The 18,273-nt window shown below is 41.0% G+C and overlaps 2 protein-coding genes across 3 annotated transcripts; both read right to left on the bottom strand.

The window, feature by feature from the left end:
* Positions 1–576: 576 nt before the first annotated feature.
* LOC109477530 lies at positions 577–11,907 on the bottom strand. 2 transcript variants are annotated; one of them, XM_019778821.1, is made up of 11 exons: positions 11,636–11,907; positions 10,476–10,657; positions 9,818–9,906; positions 8,991–9,171; positions 8,070–8,158; positions 7,662–7,830; positions 7,019–7,095; positions 3,829–6,712; positions 2,720–3,534; positions 2,257–2,474; positions 577–1,945 (listed from the first exon to the last, which is right to left on the bottom strand). In XM_019778821.1, exons 1-11 carry the CDS (start codon positions 11,701–11,703, stop codon positions 1,876–1,878), a joined length of 4,842 nt encoding a protein of 1,613 aa, XP_019634380.1. In that variant the 5' UTR covers positions 11,704–11,907; the 3' UTR covers positions 577–1,875. The 2 variants fall into 2 exon arrangements, with proteins under 2 accessions (XP_019634380.1, XP_019634381.1); XM_019778822.1 differs by lacking the exons at positions 8,991–9,171; positions 9,818–9,906.
* A 511-nt stretch (positions 11,908–12,418) lies between these two features.
* LOC109477541 lies at positions 12,419–18,054 on the bottom strand. Its single transcript, XM_019778853.1, has 7 exons — positions 17,833–18,054; positions 17,086–17,255; positions 16,713–16,786; positions 15,372–16,587; positions 14,166–14,965; positions 13,562–13,779; positions 12,419–13,103 (listed from the first exon to the last, which is right to left on the bottom strand). The coding sequence occupies exons 1-7, from the start codon at positions 17,883–17,885 to the stop codon at positions 13,016–13,018; spliced, it is 2,619 nt and encodes an 872-aa protein (XP_019634412.1). The 5' UTR covers positions 17,886–18,054; the 3' UTR covers positions 12,419–13,015.
* Positions 18,055–18,273: the final 219 nt, after the last annotated feature.

Here is an 18,273-nt window from a genome sequence, read left to right as displayed (position 1 = left end):
ATTTAACATGTATTACGCCGCCCCTTTTTGGTATTAACGAAAGACGGGATAAAGAGTGATAAACTTTATTGTCAGGATACACCTCTCGCCTGGGCCAAGCGCGTTAAGTCGGCCCGGCGGCGCCACCTGCACCTGTGTCAGGCGGGATACACAATCTCACTTGTTGCTTTACACTCTTGAATAGGACTTTGCATGGTAGATAGCTCTTGTTTTTGAGAAGAAGTGAATTGAGTTTGGGTCCCCTAGCAACTTGTCCTGGAACTTCACAGGCATTTATTGACAAAACGTTTGAAGGGGGTAACTCAAGAACTGGTTGAGTGGTCGTCGTGATTTTTGGTATGCATGTAGCTTATGTGATGCTTGACATAATTAGATGACAACTGTGCAAATCAGGATCTAATTTGTATAATTGATGAGAAAATTCTATAAATCCGCTGCATTTCATTATAAGACTGGGAAAACTTGTGGCGTATGCACTTGAGAATGAAAGAAACATCAGCAGGTATCAATTATACAAATGTATAAATTTTTATTTTATTTTATTCACATGGATTTTTGAGCATTTGATAGGATTAGCACTTGTGCTTATGTGACTCCGCTGCTCATAAAACATAATACAAATGTTAACATAAAGATGACATAAAGTATAACATAAACATAAAATGAAAGTGGCTGGCGCACCAATACCTATAGCATAACATTAATGAGATTGGTCAAATGTATAAATGAAAAATCAACTAGCATGGTTGAAGAGGAAATGCTATAATTTCAGTAAATGTTGAAAATTTCATGCCCCTGCCACGGGCCATGGCATTTGGAAGCTTTATAAGTGAATGTGAACATCATTAAACCTATTTATTGACTTATTCAAATCTGGACTATATTTGCATAATTTATGAGCAAATAACAATAGCTCTCTTTGCTAAGATAAGATTGCCATTGGGTGGAAAATATGCTCAACTGATATAATTCATGCAAAGAGGATGTTGGTTCCGTACCAATGAGAAACACAAAGACTTATAATTCAAAAAGGTCAACATCATTTGGCAAAGTTATGAGGTCCTGGATTGCATAGTTTAATAGGAATGCCACCAAATTCATGTTTTCACAACATTGCTAATTCTATGCTGTAGCCATAAGCACCTTAAAACTCCCACTTCAAAATTTCAAACAAGAAATAGCTTTCATATCAAATTTATGTTACTGTCATCTGCTTACTGAAACCTTTAATTAGTTCTTTGATTTGTATCTGTCTGCTGTGTTCAGGAGACTGGCAGAAAATTGCCAATGCGATGATGAATTGAAAGTAGAAGGCAACATTTGCTAAGAAAATACAAATTGATGTTTACATTCACATAGTCTAGCCTAGCAAACTACTGCCCTGTTTATTCATTCAACACATTCGACACATATTCATACATATGATGTTCAGTCCTTCCAACTCTGTCCTCAGTCACTTGCTACATAGTGTCATCCAACACCACAGGGTGTCTACTACAGCACCAGTTACTATGGTGACAGCTATCTGGTCCTTGTCACTGCCCTTATTTATTTGGAGAGGAAGAACAGAAAATGAAGCAAAAATGATATGGGCAAATATATGATTGTTGCATACAATCATGTATATCCTGAATGCAAATAACAAAATATGAGGCAGTCTGATCTAAAAACAAGTATTACAACATAAACATTCAACCTTATGGGGAAAATTGTTGTGATGGTACAACATGTACATTTGCTCCTAATGCACAAAGTAGTTTGTCTTAATTTTTATTTACAGCACTGTTTCATAAAAATTCTTTGTTCATCTAACTTTAAAGTTATACATTGGCAAGTGTTTTCGGTATGTTGAAGTTGATTATTTAACTGCCTTAACTACTTTATGCCTTTGGCAGCCAACTCCTCCGTCACCCTTTTCAGGTAGCCAGGATCAGGATAGCCATGCCTGTAGGGAAAAGGGAAATGATGATAAGACTACTTTAAAACTGTCTGGTCATCGGAAATCAAGCAATGTGGCTGAACCATGCTGTGTCCATTACTGAGCATTGAATGAGACTCAGATACAGGATCAGTAACAAACACACAAAACATCTTTGGGTTCGGATGCATTTTAACCCATTCTAAGCATTGCATGGACTTAAAGAGAATACCTCAGAAACATTCAACTTGAATGTTGATTTATTGATCATTCAAAATACAATCCACACTGATTCTTAACTGATAAAAAGGTACATCGTACATGTAATGTAAACATACATGCTTGCTCCTCCATATGTGCTGGTCTTGTGATGAATGTCATTCCAAATGACTGTGTCGCTGCGTCCTGTTGTGGATGAAGTCCCTATGGTGAAGGTCAGTTTCTGGGCAAAGGCCTTTTCCAGCAGACCCAGCACTTTTGTACCATCATGATTGTACGGAAGGTACGCTTTGCGAGTTGTTCCTGTGTAAGGCTTGCCTGGGTTGGGATGCTCTAGCTAGAAAATGTGGTGAAAATAGTTCAATCAACATTTTGATTAATCAACGCTCTTTAGCATTGAATTCTTATTTTGGTAGCTGTTATGATCTTTTGTACAAAGGCACCAGCAAAAAGTAATTACATATTGCACTTTTTAATGGAAAAGTTATCATTAATTATCAAAAGTGAAATGTTGCTTTACCTACAAAAGATTGACTGTTCTTACTGTTATTGACATCATTTAAAAAAATATGTCTAACTTACCCCTTGAATTCCACCTGTAAAGACATATTCGATGATGATGGCTCCAGTTTGTTTATAGCCTTCAAGCTTCATTTTCCTGTTGTAGGTAACTGTCATGCTCCCTTCTGGCTGGTTGCCCATCAGTTTTCCAACAACAGCACTGCAGACAGGACAGCAGGATTTTGTATCCATTGCCTTGTCCAGACACTTCTTGCAGAACACAGCCTTGCAGCCTTGGTTTTTGCAGGGAAGAGAAGTCGGCTTTGTTGGCACTGTCAGGCAAATGGGGCACTCTTCATCATTCTTGTCCTTTTCAGTGTTTGGCTGTCCAGACGTTTTGTCTCTGATAGCCATCCCTGTTGTTGTGCCATTGTTTCCACCACCTGTTGCTCCACCTTTTCCCTGCAGGCTGCTTCTGTCCTGGATCACATGTTGGGCAAAGCCATGCCCCCTCCCAAGGGCAGCAGCCACTTGGCTTGAATCATTTCTGTATGAATGACCAGTTGCTGGAGATAGTTTTGCCTTACTGCCTCCATTTGCAGCAACAGATGCATAGGTCTTTGGGTGTGAAGGGATGCTAACTTGTGGCTGGCTTGCTTCTTGACTTTGCTTTACTGTAGGTTTAGACTTTGCCTTTCCATACCCACTTGGTGATTGGAGGAACAAAGATATCTCTGTGGCAAATACCTCTGCAATCACTTGGATGGTATCTTCAGTCATGTCGATGAACCAGATTTTCCTCAGACTGCAGGAAGGCGCACGTTTGGTGGAGAGGTATTGAAGCACACCTGACAGCAGAGCTTGGGCACAGTCCTCCTTTGGCATGGCATATTTACCTGCAAGGAAAAATCTGTGTTTCAGATGGATTTCAACGTAAGAATTCAGGTTATTATATTTTACTCCATACCATACATGTAGGTATGGAACAGTCCATTTTATGCAGAGATGGAGTGCAATATGCTGTATTTGCATGCAAACAAATGCCAGCTTTTCTAGTTTTGCTATAATTATGCTTTACATTGTACCCAGTGTCATTGAATTTAATCAAAACCCAACTCCTAAAATTGTGGACGTTGCATAAATGTATATACATAAAGATCAACCATTTTTGACACCCATGATTGACCCACCTGAACTGATTGCTGGTATGGCAACAGACTCTGCTTTCAGTCCCTCTGCAGCATGTAGAATGTTGATGCATGTTCTTGTCAGCATTTCTGTACACCACGTGGCTTGGTTGGCCCCCTGCCATTTTGGCCCATGTGCATGTATGATGTTCTTACATGGTAGGCTGCCGGCTCCTGTGATCTCTGTTTCTGATGGCTTGAGAAAACCCCTGGTCTTCATCTTTTCTGTACTTTCCTTTTGTATGATGTACCCTCCTGCCTCCACAATGGCCTTTGCCACCCCTCCTCCATGCTTCAACTGCCCATCGGCTGCATTGACGATGGCATCCACGTTCAGAGTTGTGATGTTTCCATGAGCAACTTTTACTTCAACCCCCTGCTCGAAGGTGTGGGTGTAGAGAAGTACAGGCTCTGGGGAGTTTTGTCCACCTTTAGCCCCCTTTGGTGCATCTGTGCTACCTCCTGCAGACTCTGTGCTTGTGGTTGGTCTGTTGCCTCTTCTTCTTGGGTTTCTTGAGATGGAGATGCCCATTAAACCACAGAAGGCTGTTCTTGCCTCCCTTATTTTCTCTGGTTCACCCATGAACGTCACTGTTGTGTTATCTTCATTGACATTTGTGAGCACTTCATTATGGCTACCCCTGATTGATCGTACACCATTTAAAAGATACGTAGGGGCAAACTTGTACTGAGCAACATCAAAATTCTCGCATTTCATCCTGCTGAAGACTTGCTGGTAGAGTGTGATGAATTCATCAATGGCCTTCTCAGGTTCAGGATCCTTTCCCACAGAAGGTGATGCCCGGGAAAAGCAGGCTTGTGTGTTATCAGTGCTTGTATGAAACACAGACTTGTACCTTTTGCCAATATCTGATATCTCTGCATGATACTTATGGCGTATGTAAGTTAGAATATCTGGGTCTACAAACACTTCAAATGGAGAGCTGTCCTCTTGACCTGACCCAGTGCTGCTAGCACTACCTGCTTTGTGCTCTTTGCCTGTAGGAAGGTTGTCTGTTGCACCAGTTGCCCCCGAAGACAGATGGTAAACTTGCATGAAATTCTTGCCCAGATTCTCCTTGTAAAAGGCCTTGTTCCTTTGCTTCTTGGAGCCTTGTGACTGTCTGGCTTCAGCATCATTTTTGCTTGGCAACTCGTGTCTTTGAGAACCTGTGTTTGTAGTTGTGGGATCATCGGGAGAAGCATCATTGTGAGTGGGCCTCGAGTCATTTTCATCTTCTTTCACAGGGTCTACAGATTTAGCCTGGATACCTCTTGTGATGGTCTGGTCTCCAGGCACTTGGTCATCAATGTTGGCAACATCAGTTGGAGTATTTGAGGGAACATCCTTTCTGGGCTCTTTAGGTAGTCTGCTATTCTTGGAGCTTTGAGTTTGTGGGTCATTGTTGCCACTTGACAACTGTTCATCATTGTCAGAATTAGGTGCAACTTTTGTATCCACTTTCTCTGCAGCTGTGGTGGCTACATCTCTTTTTGCATTTTCTCTTGAGCTTCCATCTCCATCTGATATATCAGGTGGACTGGTATTGATGGAGGTTGAAGATTGTGGGCCATCGTTGTCACTTAACATTGGTTCAGCATTCTCAGATAGTGGCTGTGGTGGTGTGTCACCATGAACAGAATCAGGTGCATATTCTGTTTCCATTGTGTTTCTATTGTCCATCTCAGCAGCTGTGGAGGCTTCCAAGTTATCACTTCCTCTTGGGCTTCCCTCTCCATTTAATGTACCAGAGGCCATTTGCAACCTCTTATCCTTCTCATTATTTGATGTGGAGGAGGCTTCTGCATTATGAAATGAAACAAGAGAGCCCTTGTTAGCATCTTCTACCTGTTGACCTTCTTGTGAGTGCCTTTCATCCTTCTCTCTCCTTACATCATTGTTGGCAACATCATTTGGAGGACTTGCAGGTGCATCTTTTCTGGGTTTTTCAGGTAGACTGCTACTGCTGGAGGTTGGAGTTTGTGGCTCATCGTCATCACTTGGCATTGACTCATCATCATCGGAAAGTGGACCTATTGGTGAGTTAGCATGAACAGAATTGGGTGATTCTCCTGTATCCATTTCCTCTGGTTCCTCTGCTGCTGTGGTGGCTTCCATGTCCTCATCTTTTCCTGCACTTCCTCTTGAGCTTCCCTCTACATTTAATGTACTAGGGGCCAATGTCGACATCTGTTGACCATCTGATGAGGAAGAACTCTTGGCAGCATCCTCTACCTGTTCACCAGTCTGCTGTGGGTGCTGTCCATCCTCCTCTCTCCCTGTAGCCTCATCATGTTCCGTGTGACCTTCTTCAATATTCCCGTCTTGGGATGAAGAGCCCTTGTTGTCTTCTTCTTTGACTTTGTGGTCACTTTCTAGAGAACCAGAGGCATCCCAATTGCTTGCTGTAGGTCCAGGCGACATTTCTCCATCCCTTTCTGTTCCTTCCTTGTAGTCTGCTCTGCCCTTGACAGTGTTGGGATTTAGATGGACTTCTGCTTCATCTGGTGGTTTCATACTTGTGCTTTGTGGATCCATGTCTGCATAAGCTGGGCTTTCATCATCCAAGCCAGTTATTTTAAAATTCCTTTCCACAGCCTTGGTCCCTTTAGGATGATCATTAGGAGTCTGCTCCTTGTCGTTGGCTGTCTTGCTTTCCTTGTGAGTCGTGGTGGTTGAATCATTTGTTGATTCCAGCATTTGTTTGCAGTGCTGTTCCAAATACTGTTGGAGAAGCTGTTGTGCATCTGCCACCTGTTTATAGGTGCCTTTAACTACATCCTTTTCCCACTTTATGCCTGTTTCCTTTTTAACCTTGTCTATCAGATCCTGAGGTATGAGATGAGCCACTTTAGGATCAACTGTGGCATGGACCTCATCAAAAACCTGGAAAACAATTTAAAATTCCAGATTTGTAAAACAAAGTTAATGTTGTTTAATACAAATAATGTTAAACTTTGCAATGCATGATTCAACAGAAGATGATTCTGTGCAGAACAATCTGTTTGAAAGAAAATGTCTGTCAGCAACATGTTGTATTTTGTGTATGGTAGTCTGATCAACTGATACATAATCATGTCTTATGCCAAAAAACAGTTACTCAAGCAACTGGATATGATCTCCAAAATCATATCCATTTGCTTGTCGAGTAACTGATTTTTGGCATATCTTTTTACTGAAGTCATGTCTTACCTCTGGGTCAGCCTCTTCCTCAACAGTTAGTTGCTTGCCACTGAGAACATGCTGCTTTTCCAGAACAGTCTTCACAGCTATGAACAAAATCAGGTAAAATTGAATTGTAAACACTTAAGACGACTAAATATTATTTTGAAATGATACATGTGCAAGATATAACAATTGTCTAATGAAGCATATTCTAACAATTTGATTTCAAAACCTGTTCCTCTGAAAGTGCATAAACCCTTCTGCAACATTTTTTACATGGTAAAGTAAAAGCAGCATGATAAAACTACTGGTAGTAAAGTAAGTAAGCTAATAAAAATTGCAAGTTTCAGGGATGAGCCATTTAAGACATAAAAAAAGAGAAAGTGGAATTTCCTAATTGAAATAGAGCATGTCATTTATAACACTTTACAAATCTTTATTGACCCCCCCAAAAGTATTGCTAAATTTACAAGGTCTTCTACAGCTATACTTACAACTTAACAAACAAGTGGATACTAATTAATTTAAATGTCAGCTAATGCAAAAAATAAACTTACATACAAGTAATTTGGATAAATCAAGATGTTGATTTTAATTCTTGGCTTACACTACTGGTTCTATGGTCTAAACATTACCACTGATTATCAATAGCAATGCAGAAATCACACACCTGCACTGTCCTGGTAGGTGATTACTGCCACCGCGTCTGTTACCATGGTGATGGACTCAATCTCGCCCCCACCGTTGGATGATTTCATGAAGTGGATCTCCAGTTTGTCCCTGTTCACTCCCTTGGGAATGTTGGACACCAGGATGGACCTGATGGCTTGTTTGACCTTCTAGAGGTTGAAAAGAAAATTTAACATTTTCATTAATACATACCCTTTCATACACTATTCATACCCATTCATACACTCATATAACAATTGTGAAGAGGTCCCTATGGTACAAGATGACAGCAGGTGTCTTCAATTCAAAATATGTTATCCAGTACTGCCCAAGAAGACCACTCAAGAAGACCAAATTGAATAAACTTTATTGTGTTTATCATATAGCAGTTGGAAAGATTTTTCATTACCTTTGTATTATCTTCTGGAGGAGTCCACTTCTGAACTTTTACTTCAACACCATTCAGGACATGAGGCCTTTCCAGAACTCTCTCCACAGCTTCAAATTAAAACATTCATTTTGGAGGATTACTTAGTAATGAATAAAACATTTCAAAGACATTGAATTTTCATATAGTGAGGGTGAAATTATCTGTAATAACATATCAAATAAAAAAAGGAGTTTAAGCTCTATGAAGAGCTTATCTTCAACTGGTCATGTCAGAGATGATCTAGAAAGAATTGCTTAACATATACATGTATATGTCCAGTAGCTGGTGTGTTATGCCAAAGGCCAGTTATTACCGGCTATACCGATACAGGGCAGTTATTACTGGCTATACCGATACAGGTACAGAAGCTGGTATGTTACGTTGAAGGGCACTTATACCTGAGCTATACCGAAACAGCATTTACAGGTTCACAGTACTGGCACGGTGGAAAGTCTGAGACTCTCTTCGGCAAGCACAACAAATCGTGGCAGTTGCAACCCTTTCCAGTATCCGGTGAGTGACAACAGTCAGGATATTCAAACTCTTAAACTGATATCCATAAGCTATAATATAATATGCGCAGTCTGCACCATGGACCATCACCCCTGAGTCAAGGGTTCAATTTCCAGTTCTGCATTTTGAGGGACACATGTAAAACCAGACTGGTTACACGTATCCCAGTTTGGTTTCACTTTCTGATTTGTTCTCAATATCATTGGTTTCACTTTGATTCTGCTTTTTTTCTCAATTGCAACTCTATGTAATTGCTTTTAGTATTTCCATATACATGTAATAGAAGTTGGTTTATTATGGACACAATACATCAATGCAAAAATAGGCTTAATTCCATACAAATAACATTAACAAATGGCTGACATATGTAAGATGATACCCACACACCTGTACCATCCAGGTAGGTGATCTTTGCCTCTGTGTCTGTTACCATGGTGACAGACTCAATCTCACTCCCACCGTTGGATGCTCTCATGAAGTGTATCTCCAGTTTGTCCATGTTCACACCCTCAGGGATGTGGGACACCAGGATGGACCTGCTGGCTCCTTCTGCAGTAGCACTGAGTTGCTAAAATTGAAAAGTTTAATATGTTTTCACCAATATTAAACTTTTCACCGATATCTACCCTGGTTACACCCAAAAGTATGGACACCCTTTTGTTCTGACACCACAATGTGCTGACAACGCAACCTAATGACAACAACGGTACCCCTATCCGTTTCTCAGAATGTAGGGGTGCCAGAACACATATTGGTGTCAGAACATGGGACTAAATCTGAAATAACTGCCCATCAGCTTTACACACAAGATTTACCTGATTGACTTTTCACACCTAGCTAAAATAATGATTTATATCTAACTCTGAGGAAGCCCCATGGACTGTTAACATCTAGGTTTGTAGTTCAAGGTATCTTCAAAATACAATATCTACTGTCAAAACTGCCCAGTCATAGGACCAATAAACTCTCAGACTGGTGTATGTGAACAGGTGGTCGCTCTATTTAGATGCTTGTGTCAATAGAAAAAAACTTAATTAATATGTATAATCTAAGGGACTACTAAAAAGTGGTCCTATTGGCCAGATGATCCTAATGTAGAGGATGGCACTTGTGAATCTACATTATTGTACATGTTCAAAGCAGGTCACTCAATTAGGAAACCTTGACAAATAAATTAAAATGTAAGTATTAGCAGTGGTATGATTTTTCATTACCTTTGTATTATCTTCAGGAGGAGTCCACTTCTGAACTTTTACTTCAACACCATTCAGGACATGAGGCCTTTCCAGAACTCTCTCCACAGCTTTAAATCAAAACATTCAATAATTTGGCAGGTGTTATTACATGTAGTAATGGATAGAATAGTTCAAGACATTCATATACATGCATTTCAATGCAAAGAACTGATCTTTGAACCTGATGTTGAGTGAGTTCATAATAATATAATAAGTCAACAAAACAGACCATGTGTTTGTACACATTTTAAATCTTCCAGTGTTACAGTAGTGACAGTGAAGACTGTACTGAAGAGCCTAGTATAATTATAATTATACACTAGGCTCATTGTACTGGGGAAATTCCCCTTAGGCTAGATCTTTTACCATTTATTTAGCACAATGAAGGCCCTGCCCTAATAATAAGGACCATGTACAATGTATTACCCTTTCCAATTGTGTGCATACTGGTAGGCAGGGATTCAAACTCCCAAGCTCTGAATCCAGAGACAGGGTCACTAACCACAGGACTAAGCACACTACACTCTTCAGAGTCAATGGTTCAATTCCTAGTAGTTCTGCATTTCTGAGGGGCACATGTAATATAATGTAATTTTCACTTTCACTACTGGTCTGGTTTCACTTTTTACCCACACACCTGTACCATCCAGGTAGGTGATCTTTGCCTCTGTGTCTGTTACCATGGTGACAGACTCAATGTCTGCTCCACCATTAGATGCTCTCATGAAGTGTATCTCCAGTTTGTCCCTGTTCACACCCTCAGGGATGTGGGACACCAGGATGGACCTGCTGGCTTCATCCTCTGGTCCCTGTAGGTCTCTTTTTGCAAAATACAAGATACATGTACTCGTCTTGGTATTTTCTGATACCCCCTATATATATATATATGTTCTAACATCCCTATATTCTTACAACTCAACCTACATTCGGACAACCCTAACCCTTTGTTGGGATGTTGGTCATACTTCATCAGGCATTCATGGCAGAAATACAAAACAGTTGACAATGTGAAAAATGGCCCACTGTACAAAAAAATTTGCAGTATGCAGTAACAAAGTATGAATTCAAGATATTCAGCAAAACAGAATGAGTATGATCTAAATACTGAGTGGTGCAGGTAACATTTGTCTGGTGCAGGTAATTTTCAAAGTGCCAGTACAGGAATGCAGACTGAATTTCGAGCCCTGCTTGTACTGGGTAGATTTTACATGTATCGGTATGTGCTCAAAGAAGACACCCAATAACGTTACCCTTCACTGATGCGCCACTTACAACAGGTGGCTCATTCGGGACGACAAACAATGGATGGCCTTTGTACCGGGTGGTTTCCAGTGTATGGGCGCCATTACCGATTACGTGCAAATGCTGAGTCTACGCAAGGAGGTTGAACCTCCTTGGTCCATTGGAACAAGCAAGTTTAATCTAAATCTTCTTGGTCTATAAGGCATTCTACATTATTGCTACAACACACACGCTCAAGTCATCAATGCAACGGCCAATACCTAGACCTAGAGAGTCAAAAACCATGAACTGGTACCGAGTGAAAACCAGCACATAGTACTAGTAGATACCACGTCTAGCATAATAATAGACGTAAATAAAGGACAACAGCAATTTTGAAGGATCACTTTCTTTTTGTAAGCAGGCGTATTTGCATTTTATCATAAACTGCGATATGAATTTTTAATTTAGAAAACTATCTGTGGTGAACCGCGGCGTCCATTGACACAAAACAGGAAGTATTATGCGACTTTGAAAGCTAGTCCGATGTTAATTTTACATGGCTGTACAACTTACCCGCCATTCCGGAGCCGTGAGTTACCCAGGTCCATGGCTCCGTCCTTCGCCCCTCTCGCACAGGCCATGTTCCCGCGTGCCGCCGATTTAGCACGTCCTGGTCGGCAAACAGGTGCACCTAACTACAATGTATGCCTTCCTCGGGCCGCCTAAAAATGGCTGACTATCGAAGAGAACGCTCACTGAGCCTACCTACCGCCAGAAGCGCTATGGTAGGCGGATCTGAAACCACCTACTAAGAACCGCTATGCTCAGGTGCACTCATTCCTGGACCGAAACTAGCTTCCGGGTTTGGCGGTGGTTTTAAAAAGAGAAAGTCGCTGCCTCCTCATTGGATAGAAGTTAAACCACGTGATGTAATGAGACCAATCAGATGTAAGCAGCGGAAATCCCCCTTACGTCATGCAGCGCGAAAAAGAGGAAGTGAAAGCGGAACATCAATGATGTCATCAGGTTTCGGTGGGTGGATCATGTCTAGATATGGACCAGTAAATTTCGTTTGCCCATAAATTTAATTTTAGCTAGTTGGGAAAAATGCGGACTGTTGACAACCAACCAGAAACACTTGTGCAAGTAGTAACCTTTGAACTTTACACTGTATAGACTTTGTACAATCACAGATGGATAAATTCACACAAACAACACATGATGTATACAAAACCACACAGTTGAATTGATCAGAATATTTACTTTGCATAAAGGGTGAATATTGCATTGTCAGAGTGACTGTCACATTGTTACATAATTCTTTATTGGCATGACACACTTTTGAAAGATTCGTTTACTATCTAAATAAATTGTTGACATAAAAAGCAAATGTTGTACATTGGATACATCCATGTGTACATGTGCTAGGGTAGACTATGTGCACAAAACAACACTTAAGAATTTACAATTATGGAATGTACAACTGATTCTTTCTCTCTCTTTTCTTCCATTCTGTTTAACAGGTGGTTTTAAGTATAGGTGTAACAAATCTCTGTCTACCGAACAAATACTGAGCAATTCCGTCAAAACATCTTGTTTCAGATCAGTATGGGGTAATAATCTGAACACCAGGAAGAATAAAAATTTTTGTGACTAAAGACTAAAAGTTCAAAAACAACAAGCAAACAAACAAACACACAAAGCTAATAATCATGTACCCTCACTGGAAGCACTTAAGATCAAAACAAGACAAACTAAGCACACAGAGGAATTTTTCTACAAGTATCAATGTACAAATGTATTGTGACATCACCAATGTGTTTAATGGCACATGTTCTTTGGGCCATAGTCAAGTTCAGGGCTTTATCATACGGTTTTACTAGACATACACATAGCCCTTTTTTTTACTAGCTACCACTGACATTCTTGGTTTAGTACATGTAATAACATTATCTATGCAGTTGAGGGTCTTGTGGTGATGCCCTTGGCTGCTAGTTCCTCTTTCACCCTGGCCAGGTAGGTAGGATCTGGGTAACCATATCTGCAGAGAACACAAAGCAATTATAGCAAGTTAATATACTGTATGAAATGCAAACTTTCTTTCACAGTGGTTTTATTTCCTACTTTTCGGAGTTTGAACTTCATGGAAGCACATTTGAAATACAAAACACATATTTGCAGTGTTATGATTTTGCAGTAACAGGTCACCACAAAAATCCTAAATTATATAAAACCACAGGAAACACCGATTTACTGTAAAGTGAACTTGTCCAATTTCGCCTCATGCAGAAGAATTAATAAAACTGGAGTACCAAAATGAATCTCTGACAGTGACTATTGTTGCTCAGGCCTGTTGATTCTTCAAATGTCTTAATCACCAAGCTGATGTAAGGGTCCGAAACATTTTTGGCATTTTATGCCTGTTTTTGCAGTTTGTCTCCTATAGAATGAGCAATATCGTTATGTCTGCTAGGAGATAAAAATACTATAATTTCTGACCTGGTGGGACCTCCACTGCGGTTTGTTTTGTGATGAATGTCGTTCCAGGTCACGGCATCGTCAGTTCCAGTAGTGACGGATGTCCCGATGGTGAAGACCAGTTTGTTCCTCCAGGCCTCCTTCAGCAGTGTGAGAACCTCCTGTCCCTCATAGTTGTCAGGCAGGTACGCTTTCCTGGACGTACCATGGTAAGGCTGGCCGGGGTTAGGGTGATCTCGCTGCAGAAGAAAGCAAAATCTGGTCAAATAACTTGTTTTCAAATGGGCTATATCATAGTGGAATTTTTAAATCAAGAAGAAGATAACATTTTTATGTTGCACTCTTTTCAATGCTTCAAAGAGTTACATTTTAAAAGAGATACTGTAATAAATGAAAAATAAATACTATCATTTATTTTAGCTGGGATCTACTTTCACAGAAGGAAGGGGGAGTGTTTAAAGCCTGTGGTTGAAAAAATACAGCAGTTACCAACTGTAATAGATTAGAAACACATAATTTCACAGAGGAGAAGTCAATGCATATGTGAAAACTTTAAAAATAAAACTACACAGTAACTACAAACAGTTCAAAATCTACTGTAACAGTATCATGATGACGGACTCACTCCTTGTATTCCAGATGGGATGCTGTAGTGGATGATGATAGTTCCACAGCCTGGGTAGCCAGGGAGACTGCTGTGTCTCTCCACTGTATACTCCATCCTACCCTCCGGCTGGTCTCCCCTCAGCCTGCCCACCACCAGGCCACAGATGGGACATTTGGCCGCGTGCTTCAGGGCGGTCGCCAGGCAGTCGGCACAGAACTTGTGCTTGCAAGACAGCATTTTGGGATCGGTGAAGTCGCTCATGCAGATAGGACAAGTGTCATCCTGGTCACCATCACTTGTTGTGGACCTGTTGCTTTGCTGTGTCTTTGGGGAGGAGGCCTCCATACCCGGTGTGTTTTCAAATTGATGATCCCAGCTACTTTCATTTCTGAAATGATTGTCTCCATTGTCATGAAAGCTTGGGAGTGACTGATAACGTTCATAATTGTAGGATGACCCGTTTCTGAAATGATTGTCTCCTTTATCCTGAAGGCCAGGGAGTGACTGGTAACTGCCGTTGGTGTAGGATGAAGCACTTGCTGCAGGCACGTTTGAAAAGCTTGTCGTTCTGCCCCTTCCATCTGCTCTACTCATGGAAGAACTCCTTCGGCGGGACCCTGTGGTAGAATCTCTGGTGTTGCTGGGGTCGTCTAACAGTTTCTCACATTGAGATGTGAATCCAAACACTGTGTAAAAGTCGTTGTCAACGATTCTGATGTCCTTTAGGCCACTGTAAATATCTTGCTGTGCCTCAGCAAATGCCATGATGCCAGCTAGCATTGCTCTTGCACACATGTCCTTTGGGACACGAAACGTTCCTGTACAAACATAAAAGAAAAATGATTATAAGTCAGGAGTTTGAACATCCACATCTCATTCACACAAAAATTTGAACTACAGGGCAACATATGCCTGAGGAAAAGAACATGCCAAATGTCACATTGACACTTTCTCTGCTTCCACACTGGGAGAACTTTATGGCAAAAAATATAATTATGTAACAGTCAAATCTGTACAATTGACCACTTATTTGGGGGTCCCTTATTTCCCTTATAAATGGACACAAGCATTAAGAGTCCGGACTATAGTGGCCACCTGTCCACATGGACTAGACTAGTCAACTGAGTGGTCTTCTTGGGCAGTTTAAACTGTACATGTGTAAGGTATTTTGAAGATACATTCAAACAACTTCAATTTTGACTGGTACAGTAACACCATTCTCACCTGAACTGATGGCAGGTAAAGCTATGGACTGGGCTTTCAGATCCACTGCTGCTGACATCAGTGCTGTGTATGTGGTATCTTTAAGTTCCCTTTCAGTCCTGTGTGGATGTGATCTCTGATAGACAGGCCCACAAGAATGAATAACATGGTTACATGATCGAAGTCTACCTGGGCCTGTCACCATGCATTCTGTGGTCTTCAAAGGGCCGTGTCTTTGTTTGTAACTGTCACAGTCTTCCTGGATGCTGGGACCTCCAGCTCTCGATATGGCTCCTGCTACACCTCCAAGGTTCTTCAAGTCCCCACCGCCTGAACTTACAATCACGTCAACTTTTTCTTTGGTTAGATCTCCGTGCACTATACTGACTTTTACTCCTTTGTAGGCGTGGACTGAATGGGCTTTTGTTTTGCCTGATTTTGTGGTGCCTGGAACACCAACACCTCCTACAGCACCTTGTAGTCCAGATTTACTTCTTGAAGAGCTTGCAATGCTGCCACCTGTTGGAGTGCTTGTTGCAGCACGAGTACTACCGGGGACGATTGTTTTGCTTGGGAGTATGGAATTGGATGGTGTCTTTAACTTCCTTGTGGCAGACGACTGGGACTTTGAAGAACTTGAAGACTTATTGGAGAGCACTGGTTGTGTATGAGGCCTTGTTGTTGCTGGAGTCCCACTAGATCTGTTGTCCAGACCTCTACCAATGATGTCTGCCGGTCCCTCTTTTACTCTATTTACTGTCCGTGAAGAAGTCTCTACTCTACTAGACGAACTTGACCTTCCTGCTACCTTCCTTGTCCTTGTACGAGATCTTCCATTTCGGGAGTCGTCTTCGCTCCTGTCTTCAGCAAGTTCGGTAGCTGGCCCATTTGTCTGATAGCTTCTGTCAGTACTGTCTCTTACTAATGTGGTTGTGTGTTCTTCCATGTTAACTTCACTATAACCTGCAGCACCTTGGTTATCTGTGTAATTGTACTTGCCAACTTGAGGCTGAGAGCCAGTCAGTAAGTCTTCATTAATGATGGTAGCAAATCTCTGTCTTAACATTGTCTGGGCTTGCTCAATTTCTTGCAAGCTTCCCATGATTTCTAGTGTGTTGTTTTGCCTAGAGTTACGATTAACTTGGACACCTGTTTTTCTTTCAAGTTCCTCTATGACATTATTTGGCAGATAAACACAAAGCCTTTCAGGGATGACAGCCGTGACCGCAGGGAACACCTGAAACAAGTTGGAGACACTTGATGTTAATCATTGTAAACATCTTTGTGATATGTAGAAAATTAAACATATACAAGTCTCCAGTATTTTCTCCAGTATTTGTCTTTGGCTATAACCACACCTACCTCAATGTTTGGTTCCACTGTTAAGTCTTTTCCATTGTAAGTTGTGTATCCCTTCCTTGCAATGTACATAGCATCTGTAATATAGGTAATCAAGACATAAATAATGGGGTTAACATGGGCTCCTAGCCTCCTTAGCAGGTTCCACAACTACATGTAGGACTTTTGGGGCTTTGTAACATGCTGAGATCAATAAAAAAAGCCCCACAATAAAAAAAAAAACAGTTGTAGAGCCTGATATGGAGCCTATGGACGTTTTCTGTACTTTCAACAAAAAGCTACAGAGGAGAATGTTACAAATTTTAATTGCTGAAATTTTAATTGCTAAAATACATATTAAATGACATTAATAATCTTTAACAACATATATACTTACATGAAGGGCTTCTGAATGTCACAATTGCCTGTGTTGACATCATTCTGACATGGGGTTCATCCTTCCAGTGTGTCTCTTGGTTAAAGTGTCTTTCCAGGTCCCACTGAGTCACGGATTGAGGTATGTTGGACACCAACACTGAGGAGAATTCCAGCCCAAACTGTCCAGGGCTTTGAAAAGAAAAATACATTTTGTACATTGTGAATAATTTTGAATTCACGGTTTAACGTTAGAAGCAATTTGGGTGTACGCACAGCTAAGGGTGTGCAATTACTGTGTGTGATTTTTGGGTCATTACAAAGGGGCTTAGCATGATATATAAAAGACAACAAAGCACAAACATGTAACGTGTATATTCTTGATTGGAATTGTTTCTTTTCCGTTCATGCAAAGTCTGCCTTCAAGTTGGAAATGTGACAGGTTAGAATTAACGGTGATACACTTTGACGAGAAAATACCTGTTACAGAATAAATTAACACACAGATGTACGAAGCCTTCTCTTGGTATTGAGAGTAACAGTTACGCATAGAGACCCAACGCTCACATTTAGAAACACTTCCGCAAGGTCACTCACAAAGGGACTAACCATGAAAGGAACGAGTGAGCACAACCCTCGTCCTATATACAGAAATCCTGCACCTTACGTAAAAGCAAATTAACTTTTTTTTGTAAATCTTGAGTAACGATAACCTGAAATGCGTAGTAGTTTATATTCAGTCCAAGAAGGGACTAAAAATACAACTTACATTCCCTGCTCTGAACGAGTTGACCGGCCGCTTCTACCATCTGAAGTAGCCATGGTGAATTGTCACAGTGTCGCCGAATTTGAAGTCACTATTTCCGCTACGTCGAATGTTTACCGTCCCTAACAACTTCCAAAATGTCGGTTGTTTTACTCGCTTTGTTTGCCAGCTTTGGTGACCCTTATGGAAGGACCTAAAGGAACTTTGAACTCTTGAACTGGAAAATGCGGAACTGCAACTTGCGCGCTAGCGGTGACACCTGCACCGAAACTGAGCAAGCCACGCCCCCTAGCTAGCACCGACCAATGGGGTCGCTTAACGTCATGGGGATTCCCGAAACTTTTTCTCATGTGGTCTCAAGCTGGCCAATCACGGCTAGGATTTTATAAACTGTTAGGGAAGTGAAACCTAGTTGAATGTAACGCGCTTGCTCAGTGGAGGGCT

Source organism: Branchiostoma belcheri, unplaced genomic scaffold (genome assembly GCF_001625305.1).
Source record: "Branchiostoma belcheri isolate BF01 breed outbred unplaced genomic scaffold, Haploidv18h27 scaffold40, whole genome shotgun sequence".
NCBI lineage: Eukaryota > Metazoa > Chordata > Leptocardii > Amphioxiformes > Branchiostomatidae > Branchiostoma > Branchiostoma belcheri.
Note: the sequence above shows the minus strand (reverse complement) of the source record. Positions and strands in the feature narration are given on the sequence as shown.